The 20,888-nt window shown below is 47.7% G+C and overlaps 1 protein-coding gene across 1 annotated transcript; it reads left to right on the forward strand.

The window, feature by feature from the left end:
* Positions 1–739: 739 nt before the first annotated feature.
* Macf1 (microtubule actin crosslinking factor 1) lies at positions 740–20,479 on the forward strand. The gene is made up of 4 exons (XM_070008788.1): positions 740–817; positions 2,599–2,651; positions 4,523–4,793; positions 20,286–20,479. The coding sequence occupies exons 3-4, from the start codon at positions 4,574–4,576 to the stop codon at positions 20,357–20,359; spliced, it is 294 nt and encodes a 97-aa protein (XP_069864889.1). The 5' UTR covers positions 740–817; positions 2,599–2,651; positions 4,523–4,573; the 3' UTR covers positions 20,360–20,479.
* The last annotated feature ends 409 nt before the right edge of the window (positions 20,480–20,888 follow it).

Raw genomic sequence — 20,888 nt, forward strand, 5'->3', positions numbered from 1 at the left:
ATCAGCTCATGCATGCAGAAGGGGTTCAATAAATGCTTTGTCAATGGATGATACTTCTGAGATTCTACCGAGAACTGGTTCTGTTTAATCCAGAGTCTGAGATCCCTTCTCAGGCCAGGTCCCTCTATTTCATGTATTCCCGGGACGATGTGCCCCCTATGCATTCTGTTCCCGCAGGGCCCCAGCAGTGGGGACAGGATGGGGTTAGGGGACGAAGGGGGGAGGGGCTGGCAAGGGTAATTCCAGAGAGGGGGGAGGAGAGGCCAGGGCAGAGGGGCAGCGGGCAGCCTGGGATTGCGATTCTGGGGCTGGCGGAGAACGGTTCCCAGGAGGCAGGCCGGCCAGGGTCAGCGAGCGGCCGCGGGGCAGGGGCGGAGAGGTCGGCTGAGCAGAGGGCGGGGAATGTGGGGGTGTGAATTGGCCCTGGGGACGCTGGTGGCCGCCAGGAAGGAGCTGCGAGTAGCGACTCGGAGAGAGACGACCCCGGGGAGCGCGTGAGGACGCGGGGTCAGTGCGGAGGGGGCCGCGGGGCGCGCGGCGGCGCCGGGGTGGGGTGCAGGGCGGGGAGCGCGCGCGGGGGGCGGGGGGCGGCGTCGGCGCTGGGGGTGGGGTGCGGGTTGGGCGGCTGCGCCGGCTCCGCTTCAGCCGCTGCCGCTAGGGCGCGGGGGGCGGGGGGCTCGGCGCCGCGAGCTCGGCCATTGTGGGCGCCGCTCCCCTCCGCTCCGCGGTGCTCCCCTTCTCGAGCCGCAGCCCGGGGCGCGCCCCGTGCCGCCGCCGGCCTCCTCCTCCTCCTCCTCCTCCTCCTTCCGCTCTCAGGGTAAGGCGCGGGCGCGGGATGGGATCCGGGCTCCCTGCCCGGTGCGATGCGCGGGTGCGTGGAGGCGGCTGGGGCGCGGCGACGGAGACGGATCGAGCCGGGCGGCCGCGCCCCAGCCCGGGGCGGAGGCTGGCGGGGGTGACAGGCGTGGACCCCGGGGCTGTGCGGGCCTCGCACCTGCAGCCCCCCCTGCGACCGGACGGCTGCGGGGAGGGCGCGGAGCTGGGATTTCCCGGGCGGGCGCTGCACGGACCCGAAGGGAGGCGTGTTTCCTTGCAAAATGAGGCATCGGTCCTTGCCGGGGGACGGCCGAGGGACCTGCCGGGGCGGGACGCCCGCTGTCCGGCCGCAGGGCTCGGCCGCTGGCCCTTGCTCCCTGGCGGCCCTCGGTCACGCGTCCCCGCTCTTTGTCAGCCACGCGCGCGCAGCGGGCACGCGGACCCACCCCGCGCCGCCACCGGCTCGCGGCGCCCCTCCCCCGCCGTGGGGAGGGGGTGAGGCCAGGTGGGGAGGGCCGCGGCCGAGAGGTGTCTGGTGAGGTCCTCACATGGCCCCGGCCAGGGGCCTTTCGGGTGGGCTGGGGGTATGGGTGCGCGCTGCTGTGACCCCGAGATTGATGGAGTGACCTGGGTGACGAGGGGTGACATGGGAGGCCGGAGGCCACACAGCTGTGTGTGAAGGGCCGGAGGCCGAGCAGGGTAGAGGTGAGGACGGACCGCCTCGCCCTGAGGTGGCCTTGCTGGAGCGGGCCTTTGTAGTAAAATGGGCGTCTAGGAGAGGAATGGGCGGCTCTGGAATAAAGCAGGTGGTCTGAGAGGAGGGGCGTTTTCCTGCCGGTGCCTGGGGGTCAAATGGAAGCGCAGCCTGAGTTTCCTGGAACCTGAGGCTGACACTTCAGCCCCTGACTTGGCATGAATGGGAAGGTGGGCACCAGGAGATGAAGGTGGGGGTGGGAGCCAGTGCTAGGATAAAGGGCCAGGCTGTGCTTGCTAGGCCCTGAGTCCTTTCCTTTCTACCTTCTGTGGCTGGATCCCAGCTTGATGCTTCAGAGCAAGAGGACCCACAGAGCTCACGGCATAGGGAGTCGCTGGCGGGCTGGTCTGGCTGCCCCTGGCTGCCTGGCCTTCCTGCCCCGTGTGATGTGGCTTTTATTATTTCTGTGTTCTATGCTAATGGTGGGCATCTACCAGTGACCCAGGACTGGCTGACTCTGTCCCTTGATGCCTCCAAGCTGAGATTCCCAGAATCCCGAAGTTCTACCAGGGAAGCTTGGGGTCCAGCCATTTAGTCTACTTCCCGGTCTCCATTCAGCCTTATATGCAAGTATTTTCCTTAAAGGGAAAGTCAACAGCTCCTGCTCCTCTGGACCCTGGAGCTGAAGTGAGAGCTAGTTACTGGGCTGTGTTTGGAGCCTGAAGGAAGGCTGACAGCTGAAGGTATGCGCCATCTTGGCTCTGATGGAGCTCTTAGGGTGGTGGGCCATGAGTAGCAGATGGTTCTGGGAGTGAGCTTGGCCTGGCCGAGGGAAGGCTGCCCAGTCTGGCTGGTGGAGTCCAGCTGGCTTCAGAATGATTGTGCTTCCACTCAACAACCTTCACTAAATGACCAGACTTTCAGTATCATCCCCTCCATCCCATGCTTTACAACTGATTCCCACACAGACCTTGCAATGAGTCAATGATTTTATCTAATGCTTTTTATGTGCCATCCATAGTTTTACATGTACATGTCACTACTTTCTTAAAATATCCTCTAAGGTAGATATCATCCTCATCTTGCAGATGATGACACAGTCTCTGAGAGGTGGAGTGACTTGCCCTTGATCACACCAATTGTAAGTGGACAAACCAGAATTTGTGCATAAGTTTATCTACTGTACTTTTTTTTTTTCTCTCGGTCGGTGGTAGGGCTTGAAATCTGGGCCTGGGTGCTGTTCCTGTGTTCTTCAACTCAAGGTAGCACTCTACCCCTTGAGCCACAGCGCCACTTCCAGCTTTTTCTGTTTATGTGGTACAGAGGAATCGAATCTGGGGTTTCATGCATGGTAGGCAAGCACTCTACCACCAAGTCACATTCCCAGCCCTATCTACTGTACTTTAAGTTTAGTACTTTATCTGATCTACCTGCTGGAGAAATCCAGGAATGTGTATCTATTATATAGCACATAGTTTGTTTCCTGTCTACCATTGAGATTGTGTTTTAGTTTTTCAAGAATGCTTTCCATCTGTTGCCTCATTTAAAAATTTTTTTAATTAAATTAAATTAATTTATTTATTTATTTTTGTCAGTCATGGGACTTGAACTCTGGGCTTGGGCGCTGTCCTTGTGCTCTTCAGCTCAAGGCAAGCACTCTACTGCTTGAGCCACAGCGCCACTTCTGGTTTTCTGGTGGTTTATTGGAGATAAGAGTCTCACAGACTTTTTCTGCCTGGTCTGGCTTTGAACCCTGATCCTCAGATCTCAGCCTCCTGATTACAGGATTACAGGTGTGAGCCACCGGCACCTGGCTTGTTGCCTCATTTTATCCTTTTTTTGGGGGGGGGGCGCCCAAGACCAGGACTCAAACTTGGTACCTAATGCTTTTGCTCATTGGCTAGTGCTCTACCAACTGAGCCATGGCTCCAAACTTTCATTCTATACTTGTAGATTTTTTATTTTTTATTTTTTTATTTTTTTTGCCTGTCCTGAGTCTTGAAGTCAGGGCCTGGGCACTGTCCCTTAGCTTCACACTCTACCTCTTGAGCCAAGAGCCACTTCTGGCTTTTTCTGTTTATGTGGTACTGAGGAATTGAACCCAGAATTTCATGTATGGTAGGCAGGCAGTCTACCACTAAACCCCATTCCCAGCCCTTAAAACATTTTTTTTTTTTTTTTTGGTCCAGTTGTGGGGCCTGAACTCTGGGCCTGGGCGCTGTCCCTCAGCTCTTCAGCTCAAGGCTAGCACTCTACCACTTGAGCCACAGCACCACTTCTGGCTTTTCTCTCTTTGCCTATGTGGTGCTGAGGAATCGAACTCAGGGCCTCATGCATGCAAGGCAAGGGCTCTACCACTGAGCCACCTTCCCAGCCCCCTTAAAACATTTTTTTAAAAAAGCTTTTATTTATTTTTTGCCAATCCTGGGGCTTGAACTCAGAACCTGGGCACTATCCCTGAGCTTCTTTTGCTTAAGGTAGCACTCTACCCCTTGAGCCACAGAGCCACAGCTTTTTCTGTTTATGTGGTACAGAGGAATCGAATCTGGGGTTTCATGCATGCTAGGCAAGCACTCTACCACTAAGCCACATTCCCAGCCCCATAGCATTTCTTGAGGAATTTTTTAAATTGTTATTATAAAGGTAACATACAGAGAGGTTACAGTCTCGTAAGTCAAGTACAGTTCTTTTTCTGGAGTTTTTTTTTTTTCCTGATTAGTTAGAAGTGGAGTCATGAGGACTCCTGGACTGGCTTCTAATTTTGATCTTCTAGGTCTCACCCTCCTCAGTACCTAGGGTTACAGGTGGGAGCTTAATTCTGTTTTTCTAATACTGTCCCCAAACCCCATGAATTAGTCTTGGTTGTATTATCATCCCATTTTGCAAATGAAAAGCTGAGATTTGGTAAAGGTCAAATCAGTGGCAAAATCAGGACTAGAATCACAGTTCCCAAGTCTCAGGGTGTTCCATGTGAACCCTTTGGTCTGTTAACATTTATCCTCTTTCCACCAGATCCCTCTCCCTGGCTTCCCAAGTCCTCTTGCTGCAGCCCCTGCCTGGATCATGTCTTCCTCAGATGAAGAAACGCTCAGTGAGCGGTCCTGTCGGAGTGAGAGGTCATGTCGGAGTGAACGGTCTTACAGGAGCGAGCGGTCCGGGAGCCTATCCCCCTGTCCCCCAGGGGACACCTTGCCCTGGAACCTGCCACTGCATGAGCAGAAAAAGCGGAAAAGCCAGGATTCAGTGCTGGACCCTGCAGAACGAGCTGTGGTCAGAGTCGCTGGTAAGAAAAGACCCCCCCTCCCCAGCAAACTGGATGCTGTGGGTATGAGGGGAGGATGGGCCGGCCAGTGTACATGGGGTATGCTGGTGGGTAGAGAACTGATGGGTCCTCAGGACCATGCCTGCAGCTATCTAAGTTGTTATTACTCTTAGAAAGATTCAGGAAAAGCTTGAAGAAGAAAAACTTGTCCATGGATGCTGTCATGAGCGTGTTCTCATTGGCATCAGTTTACCATAGCGATCTGACTCTTCACTTACTCTTTTTCCTTTTTTTAATACTTTTATTTATTTTGTTTTTATGTGGCACCAAGCAATCAAACCCAGGGCCTCATGCATACTAGGTCAACACTGTACCACTAGGCCAAATTCCTTGCCCTGCTTAATCTTTGTCATTTTGGTGATACTGGGATTTGAACTGAGGAACTTATGCTTGCTCTGCTGGTACTCTACCATAAGCTACTCCTCCAGCTCTGCTTTTTTTGGGGGGGGTATTTATTTTGGAGATGGTATTTCAGAAACTTTTTTTTTTTGGCCTAGTCTGGCTTTGAATTATGATTCTCCTGGTCTCACCCTCCTGAGGAGCTAGGATTACCAGCTTCATTTATGTTGGAAAGATTTGTTTTTCAAATCACATTTCAGACTATAGTTATTTTTAAAGTCCATGTAATATTTCATGACTTTCTAAATCTTCCACAGTAGACAGTGTTACAGTGAACAACAGGTTTAAGAATAATTTTTGACTTCTGTTGTGTTATTTCCTTACAAGGAAATCCTTGGAAAAGTTAATTCCACTCCTCTTACCTTTTCTTGTGACTCAATGTGGAATTGGGGATTGCTTCCCTCTGTGCCTGGAGGGACCCACTTCTCTTTCATCAAGATAGGCAGTATTTATTTATTGCCAGTACTGGTGCTTGAACTCAGGGCCTGGGCTGTGTCTTTTAACTGTTTCGCTTAAGGATGGTGCTCTAGGGGCTGGGAAGGTGGCTCAGTGGTAGAGCGCTTGCCTTGCATGCCTGAGACCCTGGGTTCAGTTCCTCAGCACCACATAAGCAAAAGGAAGAAAGCTGGAAGTGGCGCTGTGGCTCAAGTGGTAGAGCGCTAGCCTTGAGCTGAAGAGCTGAGGGACAGCGCCCAGACCCAGAGTTCAGGCCCCATGACCGGACCAAAAAAAAAAAAAAAAGGATGGTGCTCTACCACTTGAACCACAGCTCTACTTCTGGCTTTTTGATGGTTAGCTGGAGATAGTTTCAGAGACTTTTGAACTCAGATCTCAGCTTCCTGAGTAGCAGGATTATTTATAGGTGTGAGCCACTGGCAACTGGTAGACAGTGGTTATGAATACAGGCTTTGGAGTCAGAGAGGTGAGATGCTAGACTGCAGCCCTGCCACTGACCAGTCTGAGCTCTTATCCTTTCTGAGTTTCAATTTCCTTGTCTTGTGAATGTCCCTGTGCAGGGATGCCTTGAGGATTAGATAAGATCATGTGCATAAAGGAGCTGCTTTCTCTGAAGGCATGGACAGTTGCCCCCAGGGTGTGCTCAGCATCTCTGCATGGATAGTGTCACTGTGTGGAGAAAGATAGAGCTAATTCAATGATGTTACTGGCTTTCAATCCATCACCAAGGTCTGTCCTGAAGCTTCTTTTGTGTCTTTCAGATAGTGCACCCCTTCCTCTCCTTTATCATCTCTCACCTGTACCTAACAGTTCTCATTCTCTCAGTTTCCTTACTCTTCTTCCATAGAACTGACAGAATGTTTTTTGTTTTTTGTTTTTTTTTTAATTATTTTTTTATTTATTTTTCCAGTCGTGGGGCCTGAACTCTGGGCCTGGGCGCTGTCCCTCAGCTCTTCAGCTGAAGGCCAGTGCTCTACCACTTGAGCCACAGCACCACTCCTGGCTTTTTTCTTTTGCTTATGTGGTGCTGAGGAATCGAACCCAGGGCCTCATGAATGCAAGGCAAGCACTCTAGCACTGAGCCACCTTCCCAGCCCTGACAGAATGTTTTATTCTAAGATGCAAATCTGACTCTATGCTTGGACTGTTAATAAACCAGGTTTGGTTCCTCATTGCCTGTGTGGACTGCGGACTTCGGCATAAACACTCATCCAAATCAGGTCCCATTTCTACCTGTCCTTTACTGGCTGCCACCTCTATCCCAGGCCTGTGACAATGTACTGTAATTTACCCTTCAGCGATATGCAGCTTGCAGGATCAAACCTCCAGGCTTAAATTTTCTTCTCTGCCCGACACTTGTAACCCCTCCTCCTCTTTTAAGTGCCACCTCCTCTGTCCCTAACATCCCTGGTGGTGCCTGAAGTTTCCTCCTCCGCTTTCGTATTCATACTCTCCTCCGTGTTCCTTTGCACACTGTAGCAGTTACTCCCCAGGGAGCCCATCACTCTCTCAGGACTGTGAGCAGTTTGGGACTGTGACTTGTTTATGTGTTGACCCACAGTGACTTATGCTAGTGATCAACCAATATTGAATGACTGGATGGAAAACAAGGGATATTTAGAGGATAGTATGTGACAGGTTGTAGAACAGGCAGTGGGCTATACGAGGAACTTAGACAGTTGTGGGCTTAGGAACTGGGAATGGATTTTGGCAGGGGTGAGCTCCAGGGGAGCTCCACCATGGTGAAGTCTGGCAGGCTGCAGTTTTAACTTTTGGTGGGCAGTTAGGGTTACCTCAAAGAAAAGGCTCAGGCCCTTCCTTTGAACATATAGCATCTACCAGCAACAGTTTCAGAGCTGACCTTAGGATACCAGAAGGGGTCTACTTGTCCCTAACCTTGAGGAGCCATGACTCAGGGCCCTCTGAGTCACAGACCTTCCATTCTATGGAAGGCAGAGAGGTTGCTCCCTTCTCTCTTCCTACACTCACCCTTCCCTTTCCTTTCCTTCCTTTCCCTTCCCTTCCCTACCATCCTCCCTTCTTCTCCCTTCCCTTTCTTTCTGCTGGTACTGGGACTTGAACTCAGGGTCATGTGCTCTCATTTGACTATTTGCTCAAGGCTGGTGTTTGGCCACTTGAGTCACGCTTCCACTTCTGCTTTTTGCTAGTTGGAGATAAGAATCTCTCAGCTTTGTCTGCCAGGGCTGACTTCAAATGATCCTCAGATTTTCAGCCTCCTGAGTAGCTAGGATTACAGGTGTGGGCCACCAGTGCCTGGCCCTTCCTACATTCACTTCCCAATCCTCCATTACTCATTCTCATTTCTAGATTGCTTTGTGATGATTTCCTCTAATCTTCCTGGAGGAGGCTTTACTAAGATTCTGCATCTAGGTTAAAAGTGGAGTGGATGCAAGGGGCCTTAGTTCTGAAGCAAAGCCTCTCAGAACCCTGCCAGGTCAGTCAAGAGAAGGGCTGGGTGGCTGTTGGGCTGTGTTTCTGGCATGGATGCTGGTCTTTGCATCCTGACTCTGCTGAGTGTCTGTCTTGAGGAGGGGGCTGGGCCAGTGGAGCTGAAAATGGGGAGATTGCCATGGTTAAAAATAACTGTGTGCTGCAGTTGGGCGTGTTTCTTTCACAGGAGAGAAGCGAGGCAGCTGAGACGAGGCGGGACTGCTACTTTAGGGTCTGGCTAAAGTCTACGTGTGATTTTTAGATTCTGTGGGGGCTCTGCCAATCTGATGACAAAGGCAGCCTTGCCTCTGTGGGAACTCCTTCATGTAGGCGCAGAAGGGGTATGTCTGCAAAACCCTGGATGCCCTGAAGCTCTGTAGAAGATCTTTCCTTCTAAGAGGAAATGAAGTCAGGCTCACATTGGAAGCCAGCTGTGGGCTGTGCAATTTTCTCTTCCCTCTGGGTCTGGGTTGTGAAGCCACGTGGGGTGTTAGGAATCAGCTTCCCTAAATACAGAGACTTCCTTTTCCCTGGCTACATTTAGTGTCCTGAGTTTGAGAGGCCTGACGGGGATACACTGCTGGTCACACATGTCAGAGGAGTGAGGCCAGTGAGGGCTGAGAAATCTTCAGGTCTCAGTCTGCAAAGTCAAGAATCCACACATGCTGCAACCCTTCCTTCTTCCTCTCTCCCCATTTTCACCCTTTCCTTCCATGATTTTCTCCCACTTCGTTGCCTGCCCTATTTTTGACTCCCTAAGTCCAGTCACACTGAAGTGTCCCAAGAGTCACTTAGGACAATACTTTGCTTCTGTTCCTCAGGCTTCTGGTTTATGTAGTAATTTTTTTGTAATAATGCTATGAGCTAGGCAGGATACCTGCTAGCATCTGAGGCCTTAAGGGAGTTGCCTTAATTACACAGGATTGGCAGACATAGATCTACCACTCTAAGCACGTGGCATTTTCCATTTCTCAGGCAACCAGGCCAGTCTTACTTCTTCAGGGTGTGATCTAAAAACTTGCTCTCCACAATCATTTGAGAGACCCTTTGGTCACTTCTGGGAGAAGCCATGCATATAAAAAACAAAAAATGGGGGGAGCGAGTGACAAAGATGAAAGGAACATTGTTTCTACTTCCTCAGGCTGTCTTTGGTGAATATCAAAGTAATATCCTTTCTCATTGTTGGGGGGGGCAACAAGGAAAGGGACAGCTGGGGAGGTTGTCCTGGTGAGGAATACAACCCCACAGAGTAGGAAGGGGAGCAGAAAAAAGGTGATATTCCTGGGGTGTGTGGGGGAATGGATGAAATACAGAGTGCAGTACAGGTGTCAGGTGGTTTTACCACTGCACAAATCTAGGGGGCATCATTCACATGTGTTCTATTGTAGATTTGTATATTTACTATGAGAAATTTCCTGCAGATGGCAGTAAAGTCTCTAGTTTCTGCTAGGGCAAGGATGAGTATAGGAAGGATTCACCGTCTACCCACCAATCAAATTCATTGTCTGACATCACATACTATCCGAGCTCTTCTTAGTTTGTTTTGTTTGAATTTTTGAGACAACATCTGGCCTTGTAGCCTGGGTTGGCCTCAAACTTGTGATCTTCCTGGCTCAGCCTCCTGAATGTTGCTGAGTCCCTTCCTGTTCTTGTCATTACTACTTAAAAGATAGCTGAAGATGTGGTTCTTTCTTATGGAACTCAGGAAAGAAGCCAAATATTAATTACACCCTCATGTGTATTGTGAAGCCTAAGAGCACAGAGTCTCAGGCTGGATGGATCTTGTAGTTAAGCAACAGGATTCTTTCTTGAGAACCCTCAGCAGATGCTGCTGTGAAATAACCATACCAATAGCCACTCTGTTGGAGCCTCCCCCAGGAAGCCCTCTCTGTCTCTAGTCAGACAGCAGTTTTATTTCTTTCCTGTCCTTATTGGTTTTATATCAAAGTTCCTTGTTGCCAGAGTCATTTTTTCTCTACCAGATGTGCAGCTCATTGTAGTTAGGTGTCCCATCTTGCATTTCTGTCCCAAGCAGACAGCCCTGAGGGAATGGTGCACAGTCAGAGGAGGAATCCTGCTCTTCCTCTTTGTCTACATGTTTCTTTTCTAGGAGATAGCAGAGGATATTGACAGGCACTTGTCTTTTCCTTCCTTCCTTCCTTCCTTCCTTCCTTCCTTCCTTCCTTCCTTCCTTCCTTCCTTCTCTCCTTCCTCCCTCTCTCCCTCCCTCCCTCCCTCCTTTGTTCCCTCCCTCCCTCCCTTCTTCCCTTCCTCCATTCCTTCCTTTGTTCAATAAAAAAAATGGTGTGAACCTCAGCCACATTTCAGGCACTGTGAATTCAATTAGATCTGAGGTGAAAAAGTTTGCACAAAGTGACTTCACTTCTTGAGCCTCAGTTTCTTTGTCTATAACATGGAGGTGACACCACCAGTTCTCAGTGGCCATTGAATGACCAGAACCTGCTGGACAAACATGGGTTCATATGCATGTTACTGCATTTAGCAGTCATTCTTTATAGCTACCCAGGCAACCAGGGGACACCAGCAGTTTCCCAGGCCAGCAAGGAAGGATCTCAAGCCTGTTAGTTCTGTCCCTTTCCTTTGTTTGTTCCAGGTCTTTGTCAGAAAGCAGATGAAAGTGGTTTATCATAGCCAAGCCATGGGTGGGAAGAAGGAAAGGAAGGAGAGAGAAATGGGACTCTAAAACAATTCTACAGGGAATGCTTAATTCCTGAACAGGCCACCCTCCCTCCCCCTCCATTGTCCTGGCTTTTCTGAGCTTTGTCCTCTTCCCAGATCTCTTCCTCTTCCTGGCAGTGTGCTCAGTCCCTGGCCCAGTCCTGGAGCTTGGTTTCAGTAGCAAAAGAGAAGATCAGAAGAGGCTCTGGAAAGTGGGACAGAGTGAATTGTAGCTACATGCCACCAGCTCAGCTACAGCTCTTTGAAAGTAAATCTGGGTCACATTAGCTGCAGGGATGGAAAATGACCACGTGGGCAGAATTCTGCCATGCTGGTGACAGAAAAGACAGCCAATCTATCCTTTCTCTGAGGTTCTGGGTCCCTGTGGGGACTGAAGCTGTCAGGGGAGGTTGTTGCTGTGTTGTGTGAGGTGCAGTGCTGGCCTTATCATCTTTCGTAGTGATTTCCAGGTAATACAGAGTCTGATCTGGAGGTCAGGAATGCAGAGGAAGGACTGGTTACTGTGGGAACCATGGAAGGCTGTCATTTCTCAGTCCAATGGGCTCAGAGATTAGATGCCCATAGAGTAACTGGTGGTGCAGAAGGATCTAGCGTTGTACTTGTCTTTATTGCAGCTGTCCCTCCCCTGGGAAAGACTGTGGACATACCAGAATGTGAGCATTACTAATCCATCATCACCAACTGCTTTAACCCAGCTGATGTCTAGTCCTGTTAACTCTAGCTGGGACCTACAGCTAGGCCTGGCCCTGTGGCTGCAGGTTGACACTGTCAGTTTAACCTGGCCAACTTCCTGGCTCTGTCTTGGCTCTTCTGTAGTGGGAAAAAGTGTACTACTGGCTGGAATCTCTCTGGACTGAGGATGCTGCTACAGAGACGCTCTGGCAATAGCCCAGTCCTGAAAGTTGCTAGGCTTTTACTTTGTGGTCAAGGGGAGGATTCTTCCTACAACGTTTCTGAAGGTGTCTCTGGGCATGCCCCTCCTTCTCATGCCCTCCCTTGTTCCTCTCCACAACTGTTCACTCTTCTACTCTTTCAGGCAGGGGAATTATTTCTTTGTGAGTCAATTGGAGTCATTTTTTTTGTTATTTTTTTTTGTTTGTTTCTTTTCTTGTGCTGATAATGGAGCTTGGATTCAGGGTCTGGGCACTCAAAGCTAAGGCCCTATCACTTGAGTCACACTTATGCTTCCAGCTTTTTTGTGGTTAATTAAAGACTTGTCTCTTGGACTTTCTGGCCTGGGCTGGCTTTGAACCATGATCCTTAGATCTCAGCCTCCTGAGTAGCTAGGATTATGGGTGTGAACCATTGGTGCCTAGCTTGGAGTTCCTGTTTTATCACTTGTCACTTGAGGACCCTGGAAAGTTGCTAAGTTCACCGAGCCTCACTTTCTCAGCGTTAAAGTAGGAGAGCAAGAGAGCTGCCTCAGAGACTTGCAGAGTGGATTAAATGAGATTAGTGCAAGTAAGATAGTAGGCTTTACGTCTGGTATGCAGGAAGCTGTTCTTGAATATTTGTTCATTCATTCACTCACACATCTCTTCAGTGGTCTATGAATGTGCTGATTTACTCCCTTGCTCATTCAGTGGTCAGTGTTTGTTCACTTAAACATTCATAGGGCTCCTTTGTTCTAGATTCTGACTGGGCTTCAGAGCCCAGCTCCTGCCTATGAAAGAGTGATGCCATATGCAAGAAAAGAGAATTTTAAGGAGGTTCTGAGAGGAAAGGGCCTCCTGCTTCTGACCCTCCGGAGCCTACAGCAATGACATTTGACTTGGTACTTGGAAAAGAAACAGGAATGTGCCAGGATCTCCTAAAAAGAGAAGGCACTTTCTTATTACTTCTTTCTTTTCTTGTTCTCCTTTCTTTGGCCTCAGGAAAGGAAAATGAAGACAGCAGATGGGAGTTAGGAATTAGTGAATGCAGAGGATGGTTGAGGAGTTCTGTAGACTCAGTTCAGGAGCTCCTGAGAGTTGATGTCATCCAGAATTCTCTAGTAAGGAACAGATGAAAAAGAATTATTGTGTAGCGTTCTAGATGCATGCTGGTAATTTTATATACACAATCTAATCCTCCCAGAACCCTGGGAGGTAGCTGCTATTCTCAACAAAATAGTTGGGGAACTTGTTAGGTTATCTAATTAGCAAACAGTGAACTGAGATTCAACGAATTCAACATTCAACATTCCTTAGTGTACATAGCGCCTCCTGGAGCCTCATATGCACATTACACCTTTCAGAGTTGCTCAGTGTTGTGCTTCAGTTCCAGCTGACAACAAAGCTGTCTGTCAGGTTTCAGATATGTACTAAAGTAGGGAGAGCTGTATTTTTTTTTCCCTTCGGTTGGTTGTGGGGCTTGAACTCTGGGCCTGGGCACTGTCCCCAGCTCTTCAGCTCAAGGTGAGTGCTCTTATCAATTGAGCCACAATGCCACTTCCGGTTTTCTGGTGGTTAAAAGGAGAAGGAGTCCCAAGGACTTTCCTGCTCAGGTTGGCTTTGAACCATGATGCTGAGATCTTAGCCTCCTGAGGAGCTAGGATTACAGGTATGAGTCACCGGTGCCCCGCTAAGAGAGCAGTATTCTAAATACCCAAAACAAAGAGTTATCTATCAGATGGGATAGATCAGTTTTATTTTATTCGTACTTCACTTCTGCCTCCATTGTTACATTAAAAAAAAAAAAAAAAAAGAAGCTTATCTGGGCTTCGGTGGCTCCTGCCTATAATCCTAGCTCTTCAGGAGGCTGAGGATTGAGACATGAAAGTCTGTGAGACTCTTATTTCCAGTTAATTACTAAAAAACTCAGAAGTGGTGTTGTGGTAGAGCATTATCTAACCTTGAGCAAAAATAAGTTGAAGCCCCAGGACCAGCACACACAGAAAAAAAAGTTCAGGTAATCAGGTACTTTTGTACTTCTGTTCCTCCTCCTCCTGCTCCTCTTTCTTCTCCTCCTTCTCCTCCTCCTCCTCTTCTTTCTTCCTTCTTCGTGTTCATTTCTTGTTTTAAGAGAGAGTTTTACTATATAGCCTAGCTTACATCACTTGCTAGTTGGGACCCTGAAAAGTTACTTTATTGAGCCTTTCTTGTTGTTAAAATAGAGGAGTATTGCTAGATGGATTAAATGAGATTGTGGGAGTAAGATGCCTGGCCCTATGTCTGCCGTGCAGTCTGCTATGCAGTTATCCTCTGAACTGTGATCCTCCTGCCTCTCAGTCTGTCTCAGAGGTGTTGGGATTACAGGCATGTACCATCACAACTAGTTCCTGCCTCATTTTTTTTTAAATGTGTGTTTTTTTGGGAAGGGAACTGGGGTTTGAACTCAGGGCCTCAAAGCAGGCTCTCTAAGCAGGTCTCTACTACTGACCATGCCTCCAGTCCTGCCTCATGTTTTAACACTGCCCTTTCCCTAGTAGCAGATATATTAGTTTGTCTGATTCAAAGTTCTCATTTAAAGACTGGAGCTAGGGGCTGGGAAGGTGGCTCAGTGGTAAAGTGCTTGCCTCACATGCATGAGTCCCTGGGTTCGATTTCTCAGGACCACATAAACAGAAAAAGCTGGAAGTGGCTCTATGGCTCAAGTGGTAGAGTGCTAGCCTTGAGCTGAAGAGCTGAAGGTCAGTACCCAGGCCCTGAGTTCAAGCCCCATGACTGACAAAAAAAAAACAAAAAACAAAAAGACTGGAGCCAATGTCACTTGACCCATTGCCTAGAAGCTTCTTGAGGGATTTGAGCTTCAGCTCAGCCAGTCCTCTGATCCTTTTAGCTGAAGCTTATGCTCTGCTCCCAGAAACATAGAGCAAAATTTACAGCATACTTGTTCTATGACTGGAAGCTGAGTTTTCATGATGGTGTTGGTTTGTTTCACCTGGGACACTTCTAGCTCATGGACCCTGGGATTGAATCAGGACTCTGCTAATATGATTGAGGAAAATATCCCAAGGAAGTAGATTTTAAAGATTCAGTCTCAAGAATCTGAAGTTAAGACTTTTCAAAGTTAAAGACGTTGAAATCACTGAAAAGGATCTATGTCCCAGGCCTGCTGTGAAGCTGGTGACTGTGATCTCACTGAGAACAGTAGCCACCACCTTTTAGGGTTCTTGGGGCCTCAGGGATTTTGTGCTTAATTCCAGTCTGCTTGTCTCTGTCCCTTTATAGGCCAAGGCTGTGTTGGCAGGAGAGATGTTTTGAGTGGAGGGAATCTTCAAAGGTAAATAGGAGGGAGTTTACCCATTCCCTCCAAAATATAAATTTCCTGTGCACTATTTAGTGGGAACCTCAGTGGTCCCATACAGGATGAGATCTTCTGCCTCAGAGTAGGAAGAGAGATTAGGTGTAGTTAAGTGATGCGCATGTTAACCTGATTGTGTGTGTGTGTGTGTGTGATTCATAGGGCTTGAACTCCTCATGGCCTGGGCACTGTCCTTGAGCTATTTTGCTCAAGGCTAACACTACCACTTTGAGTCACAGCTCTACTTCCAGTTTTCTGGTGTTAATTGGAGATAAGAGCCTTGTAGATTTTTATGCTCTGGCTGGCTTTCAACTGTGATCATCAGATCTCAGCCTCCTGGGCAGCTAGGATTACAGGTGCAAGCCACCAATGACCAGCTTGATTTCCTCAAGAAGGAAAATAGGAGTTGTATTCCCATACAAAGAGCCTGTGAGACGTAGAGAGACCAATACTATCTTTTCTCTAACTACTACTGATTATTCCGTTCCAAATGCAGGCTTTGTGCTTAGCTTGTTACATGTTGTATTAGACCCAATTATCAAAACAACCTTAGGAGGCAGATGTGCGACACAGAGGAGATGGATACCTGGAGAGTTCTGTACCCTGCTTGAGATCCCTAGCCAGTAAAGGCTCAAATTGGGCATGGCTTTTGTTCTGCCTAGAGCAACCAATTGCCTCTCCATTACAAGGCACAGTTAGCGTGATAACAGCTAAGATCTGTGCTGTACTTCGAGGTTCACAGAGTCTTCACACCCATTATCTCCACTGTGCCAGCTCTGGGGCATGTGGGACAGTTGCCTATCAAGAGTCTACTCTGTGCTCCTTTTCCCGAGAAAGGACAGGGGATTCTCTGGTTTTAGCTCTGACATGCCAGAGAAGGGAGATGATGAGACTTGGCCAGTTACTATGGTTACCCAGATGGCTGGGTAACCATTTTGAGGGTTGCTATAGCGACAGGCTGCCTAGTGGCAGGGATTTTGTCTTCCTTGGTGGCTGGCACCCCATCTAGGCTTCTTAAATTAGAGATGTTACACTTTCCAAACGGAAGGGGGCAGCATGAGAGCTGGCAACGTTTTCTACCCCAGAGTGGGTTTGGGAACTTGGGGCAAAGTTTAGAAAGGGTTTCCAGGAGCTAGGCAAAAGGGAACTTTGGCTGGAATTAGCCAAAGCTTATGTTCAAGAAGCTGGAGGAGCTGGGCCTGGAGGCAGGACTGTCGAAACTGGAATTAGGCAATTATTCGTTCCCCAAGTAGGGGCTAAAAGATAAGGATAAGCAGCCTTTCCAGTGTTTGACACTAGCTACTGTGGGGAATGTAAAAGACACAAGAGGCAGCCTACACATGCAAGGAGGAATGGAGGAAACACACATGTGTATGTGTGCGTGTGCACACACACACACCATACTAGCAAAAGTTTATTTATAAAACCTCAATTAACACATGAAAAATAGTACAGCATGAGCCAAGTGGGAAAAGTGCTGGGAACAAGCCTCCTGAAGGTTGGGGAGGAGCACCAGCAGGAGGAATTATTTTGCACTCTTCTCTCTTCTGTTTACACAGGAAATGGCATTGACTTGGATTCTCAGTTATCCTGTATCACAGATCCAGCTTCCTACCCCCAATTTCCAAGCTTCAGGGGCATTACCTATGCATATTATCTATCTATCTATCTATCTATCTATCTATCTATCTATCTATCTATCTATCTATCTATCTGCAGTGCCAAGGAAGCAAATATTTATTGATCATCTAGTTAGGCTCTCTGATGAAGAAATAGGTGAACCTACTCTCATCTACTGATGAACAGTGAGGTTAAGGAGACAGCCATGCAGACACCCACAGTACACAGTGCTGGAGCCCCATAAACAGAGGAAAGAAAGTATAGTTGGGATTTTAAGAACCTTTTTTGAGTTGATTAAAAATAACTTCATGTTGCAGGTGCTGGTGGCTCATGCTTCTAATCCTAGCTACTCAGGAGGCTGAGCTCTGAGGATTGTGGTTTGAATCCAGCCAGGGAAGCCAAGTCCATGAGACTCTTGTCTCCAATTAACTACCAGAAATCTGGAAAAGGAGCTGTGACTCAAAGTGATAGAGCACAAGCCTTGAGCACAAAAGCTCAGGGACAGTGCCCAGGTCCTCAGTTCAATCCCCACAACTGACCCCCCCCCCCAAGCAAAAAGAAAAAAAGAAAAAAACCCAAAAACCCTTGTAGTGGAGATGTATAGATTCAAGTGGTAGAGTACTAGTCTTGGGGGGGGGAAAAAAATCTCAGGGACAGTATCCATGCTGAGTTCAAGACCCAGGACAGGCACATAAAATGAAATAAAAATAACTTTATGTTGTTTTGGTGAACTTTTGAATAGAACTTCAAGAGATGGAGTTAGAAGGGGTGGACCTTTCTAGCAAAGACTTGGGGTTTAATTATAGGGAAAGATGTTTTCCATGAGGGCATCATGGTGGATCAGCCTGAAAAGGAAAGTAGACATCAAAATATGGAGGACTTTGAATGCTAGGTTTAGATAAGGGGTGCAGTGAGTTACAAATTTTACTGTGTGTATGTGTGTGTGTGCACGTGCGTGCGCGCGTGTGTGTGTGCACGCGCACGCGCGCGCACGCGCATACATGCAATGTGTGCTCATGCATGCATGACAGGGATTATATCTAGGCTTTGTGCATACTAAGAATGCATTTGATAACTGTATTATCCCCAACCCATACTATCTTTTGAAATACTCTAGTCCAGTTAAAAGCCACAAACAACTATAAATACATTGGGATCATCTGGTTCACTCATTTGTGCATTTAATAAACTTTTTTTTTTTTTGGTCATGGAGCTTGAACTCTGGGCCTGGGTGCTGTCCCTCAGCTCTTCAGCTTAAGGCTAGAGCTCTACCACTAGAACCATAGTGCCACTTTCGGCTTTTTCTTCTTATGTGGTGCTGAGGAATTGAACCCAGGGCCTCATGCATGCAAGGCAAGCACTCTACCACTGAGCCACCTTTCCAGCCCTTACTAAACATGTTAAGCAAATATTTAATGAGTCCCCTGTACATGCTAGGTTCTTTGCCATGTCTTGAGGGTCTCATGGTGAGAAAGGCAGATAAGAGCGAGCTCTGGGCCTTACAGAGCTAAGGCTTTAGAAATGATGAAGGTCGAGTCTGGTGTCGGTGGTGTATACCTATAATCCTAGCACTTGGAAGACTGAAATGGGAGAACTATCCGTTGGCTACATAGCAAGAGCTTGTCCACCCCTCAAAGAAAGGATGAAGGACACTGAACCATAACTTCAAATACAATGGATATTATGGAGGGATGCAGAAAGACCCAAGGAACCAAGGAAAGGTTCCCTGCAGGAGTTTCCGTGAGTGGAAAGTGAGTCAGGCCAAGGAAGGAGAGAGGCCAAGGGTTATAGCCTGGGAGAAAAGCAGGAGAAGCCCTGAGATGAGACAGCACAGTTGAGGAACTGAAGCAATGGCAGGCTTTAGGGAGAAAGGGACATTGAACTGCAAGGGGAGTCCAAGGGCTTTATTTCCTTGTGTTACCATACTCTACCACTAGATGTCCTCCTGAGTACATGCCACCTCTTGTTTCTTCCATTGCTGTCTCAAAACTGCAACTTCAGCCTCACCCATCAGGAGCAAAGGAAAATCATAGGCCAAAAGAAGAAAGCCTCAGAGCTTCCCAGTTGTATGGTCTGACTGTAAATTTAGACTCTTCTTGAAAAACAAGACAAAACAAAACTTACCCTTGTGGGTTTCCTACTTCTTCCTATTCCCGCTCCAAGCAGAAGCTTTGTTCCTCTAGGCTCATAAAATTTTCTCTGCATAAAACAGGAACGTCAGCCAAACATGTAGACTTCCCCCTTTCCATTTATTAGAAAAATACTTAGCTCTTAATTTTCATGGGGTATTTAAGTGCAATTGTTATTAAGATTCTGAGAGGCATCCTAGCCACAACCCAAACCAGAACTTTTCTTCCTTGATTACTTTATTACTTTACTTATTGAGACAAGTGTGTCTCACTATGTAGTCCGGGCTGACTTTGAACTCGAGTCTCTTGCCTCAGCTTCTTGAGTGCTGGGATTAAAGATATGCACCATTACTCCTGGCTTTACTATATTTATCAATAGGAATCTCAATCCCTTTGCCTTCTTCCACATCTCCAGGTTTTCAACACAGCTGTAGTCACAGAGTAGACTCAATTCTTTCTTATTTCTGCTACTTCCTCAGCTTTGGCAGGTTCTTGAAGAACCTGCTCACATACTGATGCTTGTAGCAGCCCCAAGAGGAGAATAGGAGTTTTTCTATTGGCTGCAGTCAAAATGAGGCAGCAGATGTCTATAGGGGATAAGGGTGGAGGCGTGTGTATGTTGTACATTTGTGTATTTGTGTCTGGGCCTTCTTGGTCCTACTGGTATAAAATAATCTAGGGAAATGCAGTGACTCATCACTGATCAAGAGCCTCAGAATTAGCATTCTGTGTTCTCTGTTTACAAAAAATGTGCTTGAGCCATCAATCACCAACTTCCCATCCTGAATTCTCTGCTAAAAAGAAAAGACCTTTTATTTGCCTCAAACTTATCTCACTTCCCCTTCTCCCCCCCCCCCTTTTTTTTTTTGGTACTGAGTTTTGAATTCAGAGCCTTGTTTGCTAGAGAAGTTCTCTTCTACTTGAGTCTTGAGTCATACCTCCAGTCTTTATTTTGTTTTAGTTGTTTTCTTCCAAGTGGGGTTTCATGTTGTTGTTGTTGTTTCCCTGTAGGTGGGCCTTAGACTTCAATTTTCTTACTTATAACTCCAAGAAGCTGGGATTTCAAAGGTGTACACCACCATGCCTGGAACCCTATTTACTTTCTTTCCTTTTATCTTTCTTTTTTTTTTTGGTTGGTTGTGGGGCCTGAACTCTGGGCCTGGGCCTTGTCCCTCAACTCTTCAGCTTATGGCAAGCTCTCTACCACTTGAGCCTCAGTGCCACTTCCAGCTTTTTCTGCTTATGTGGTGCTGAGGAATTGAACCCAGGGCCTCATGCATGATAGGCAAGCACTCTACCACTGAGCCACCTTCCCAGCCCTTCCTTTCTCTTCCTAGACTGAGCTCATTTACAGCTGCCAAACTAGGAACTAGAATCCCCCCCCCCCCCCCCCCCCCCGCAACACACCAACCACAGAGGATTAAATGAGAAAGAAATGAACATTTGTCCAAATATCTTCCCTGTCCTCTTTCAGGTTCACCCTGCATGATGTCTACATCTAGAAGTTGGGCAGTCTCAGCAAAACTTGATGAGAGAAGATATGATTAATGACTTGCTCACCCAATTTCTGATTGTGGTGTGATGTGGAAACCTATTACTGAGCCTATTAATGAAAAGCCTCATTTGTTTTTCTTGTTATTAATGTGCTGAGCATTGACTGACCAAATATTTGGCAGTAGTCACTAAGTACTAAGATACAATCTCTGCTGTGGGGGGGTGGGGGTGGGGAGGAGCTCCTCCTTCAAAATGTTGAGAATGAGCCCAAATCCCAATTTTGGCTGCTCAGTGTTACAGGAAAATTTTTTCCCCCACTTGATCATGTGCCCAAGTGAGATTAGCCACTCTTAACTTCTAGCCACAACCACTTCCCCATCCCCTGAAAAAAACTAAGTTAACATGGGAATACAGTGGCTGACTAGGCCAAATATAGGCTAACAACATCACCTCCATGTGTCTCACTTCTTCATTCACTGCTTTTGATCTCAGCAGTCTGTGAATATTGCCATCCAAGTGAATGAAGGATCAGATGAAGCTGGGAATTCCCCCCCCCCCCAAAAAAAAATCCCTGGCCATATTA

Source organism: Dipodomys merriami, unplaced genomic scaffold (genome assembly GCF_024711535.1).
Source record: "Dipodomys merriami isolate MVZ:Mamm:240054 unplaced genomic scaffold, mDipMer1.0.p SCAF_71, whole genome shotgun sequence".
NCBI classification, from domain to species: Eukaryota; Metazoa; Chordata; class Mammalia; order Rodentia; family Heteromyidae; genus Dipodomys; species Dipodomys merriami.

What these genes read in the sequence shown, in the direction of transcription:
- Macf1 (XM_070008788.1), top strand. Translation starts at nt 4,574, where the DNA reads ATGTCTTCCTCAGATGAAGAAACGCTCAGTGAGCGGTCCTGTCGGAGT. An exon ending in AGCTGTGGTCAGAGTCGCTG is followed by an intron (nt 4,794 to 20,285) that starts GTAAGAAAAGAC and finishes GTCCTCTTTCAG; the next exon opens with GTTCACCCTGCATGATGTCT.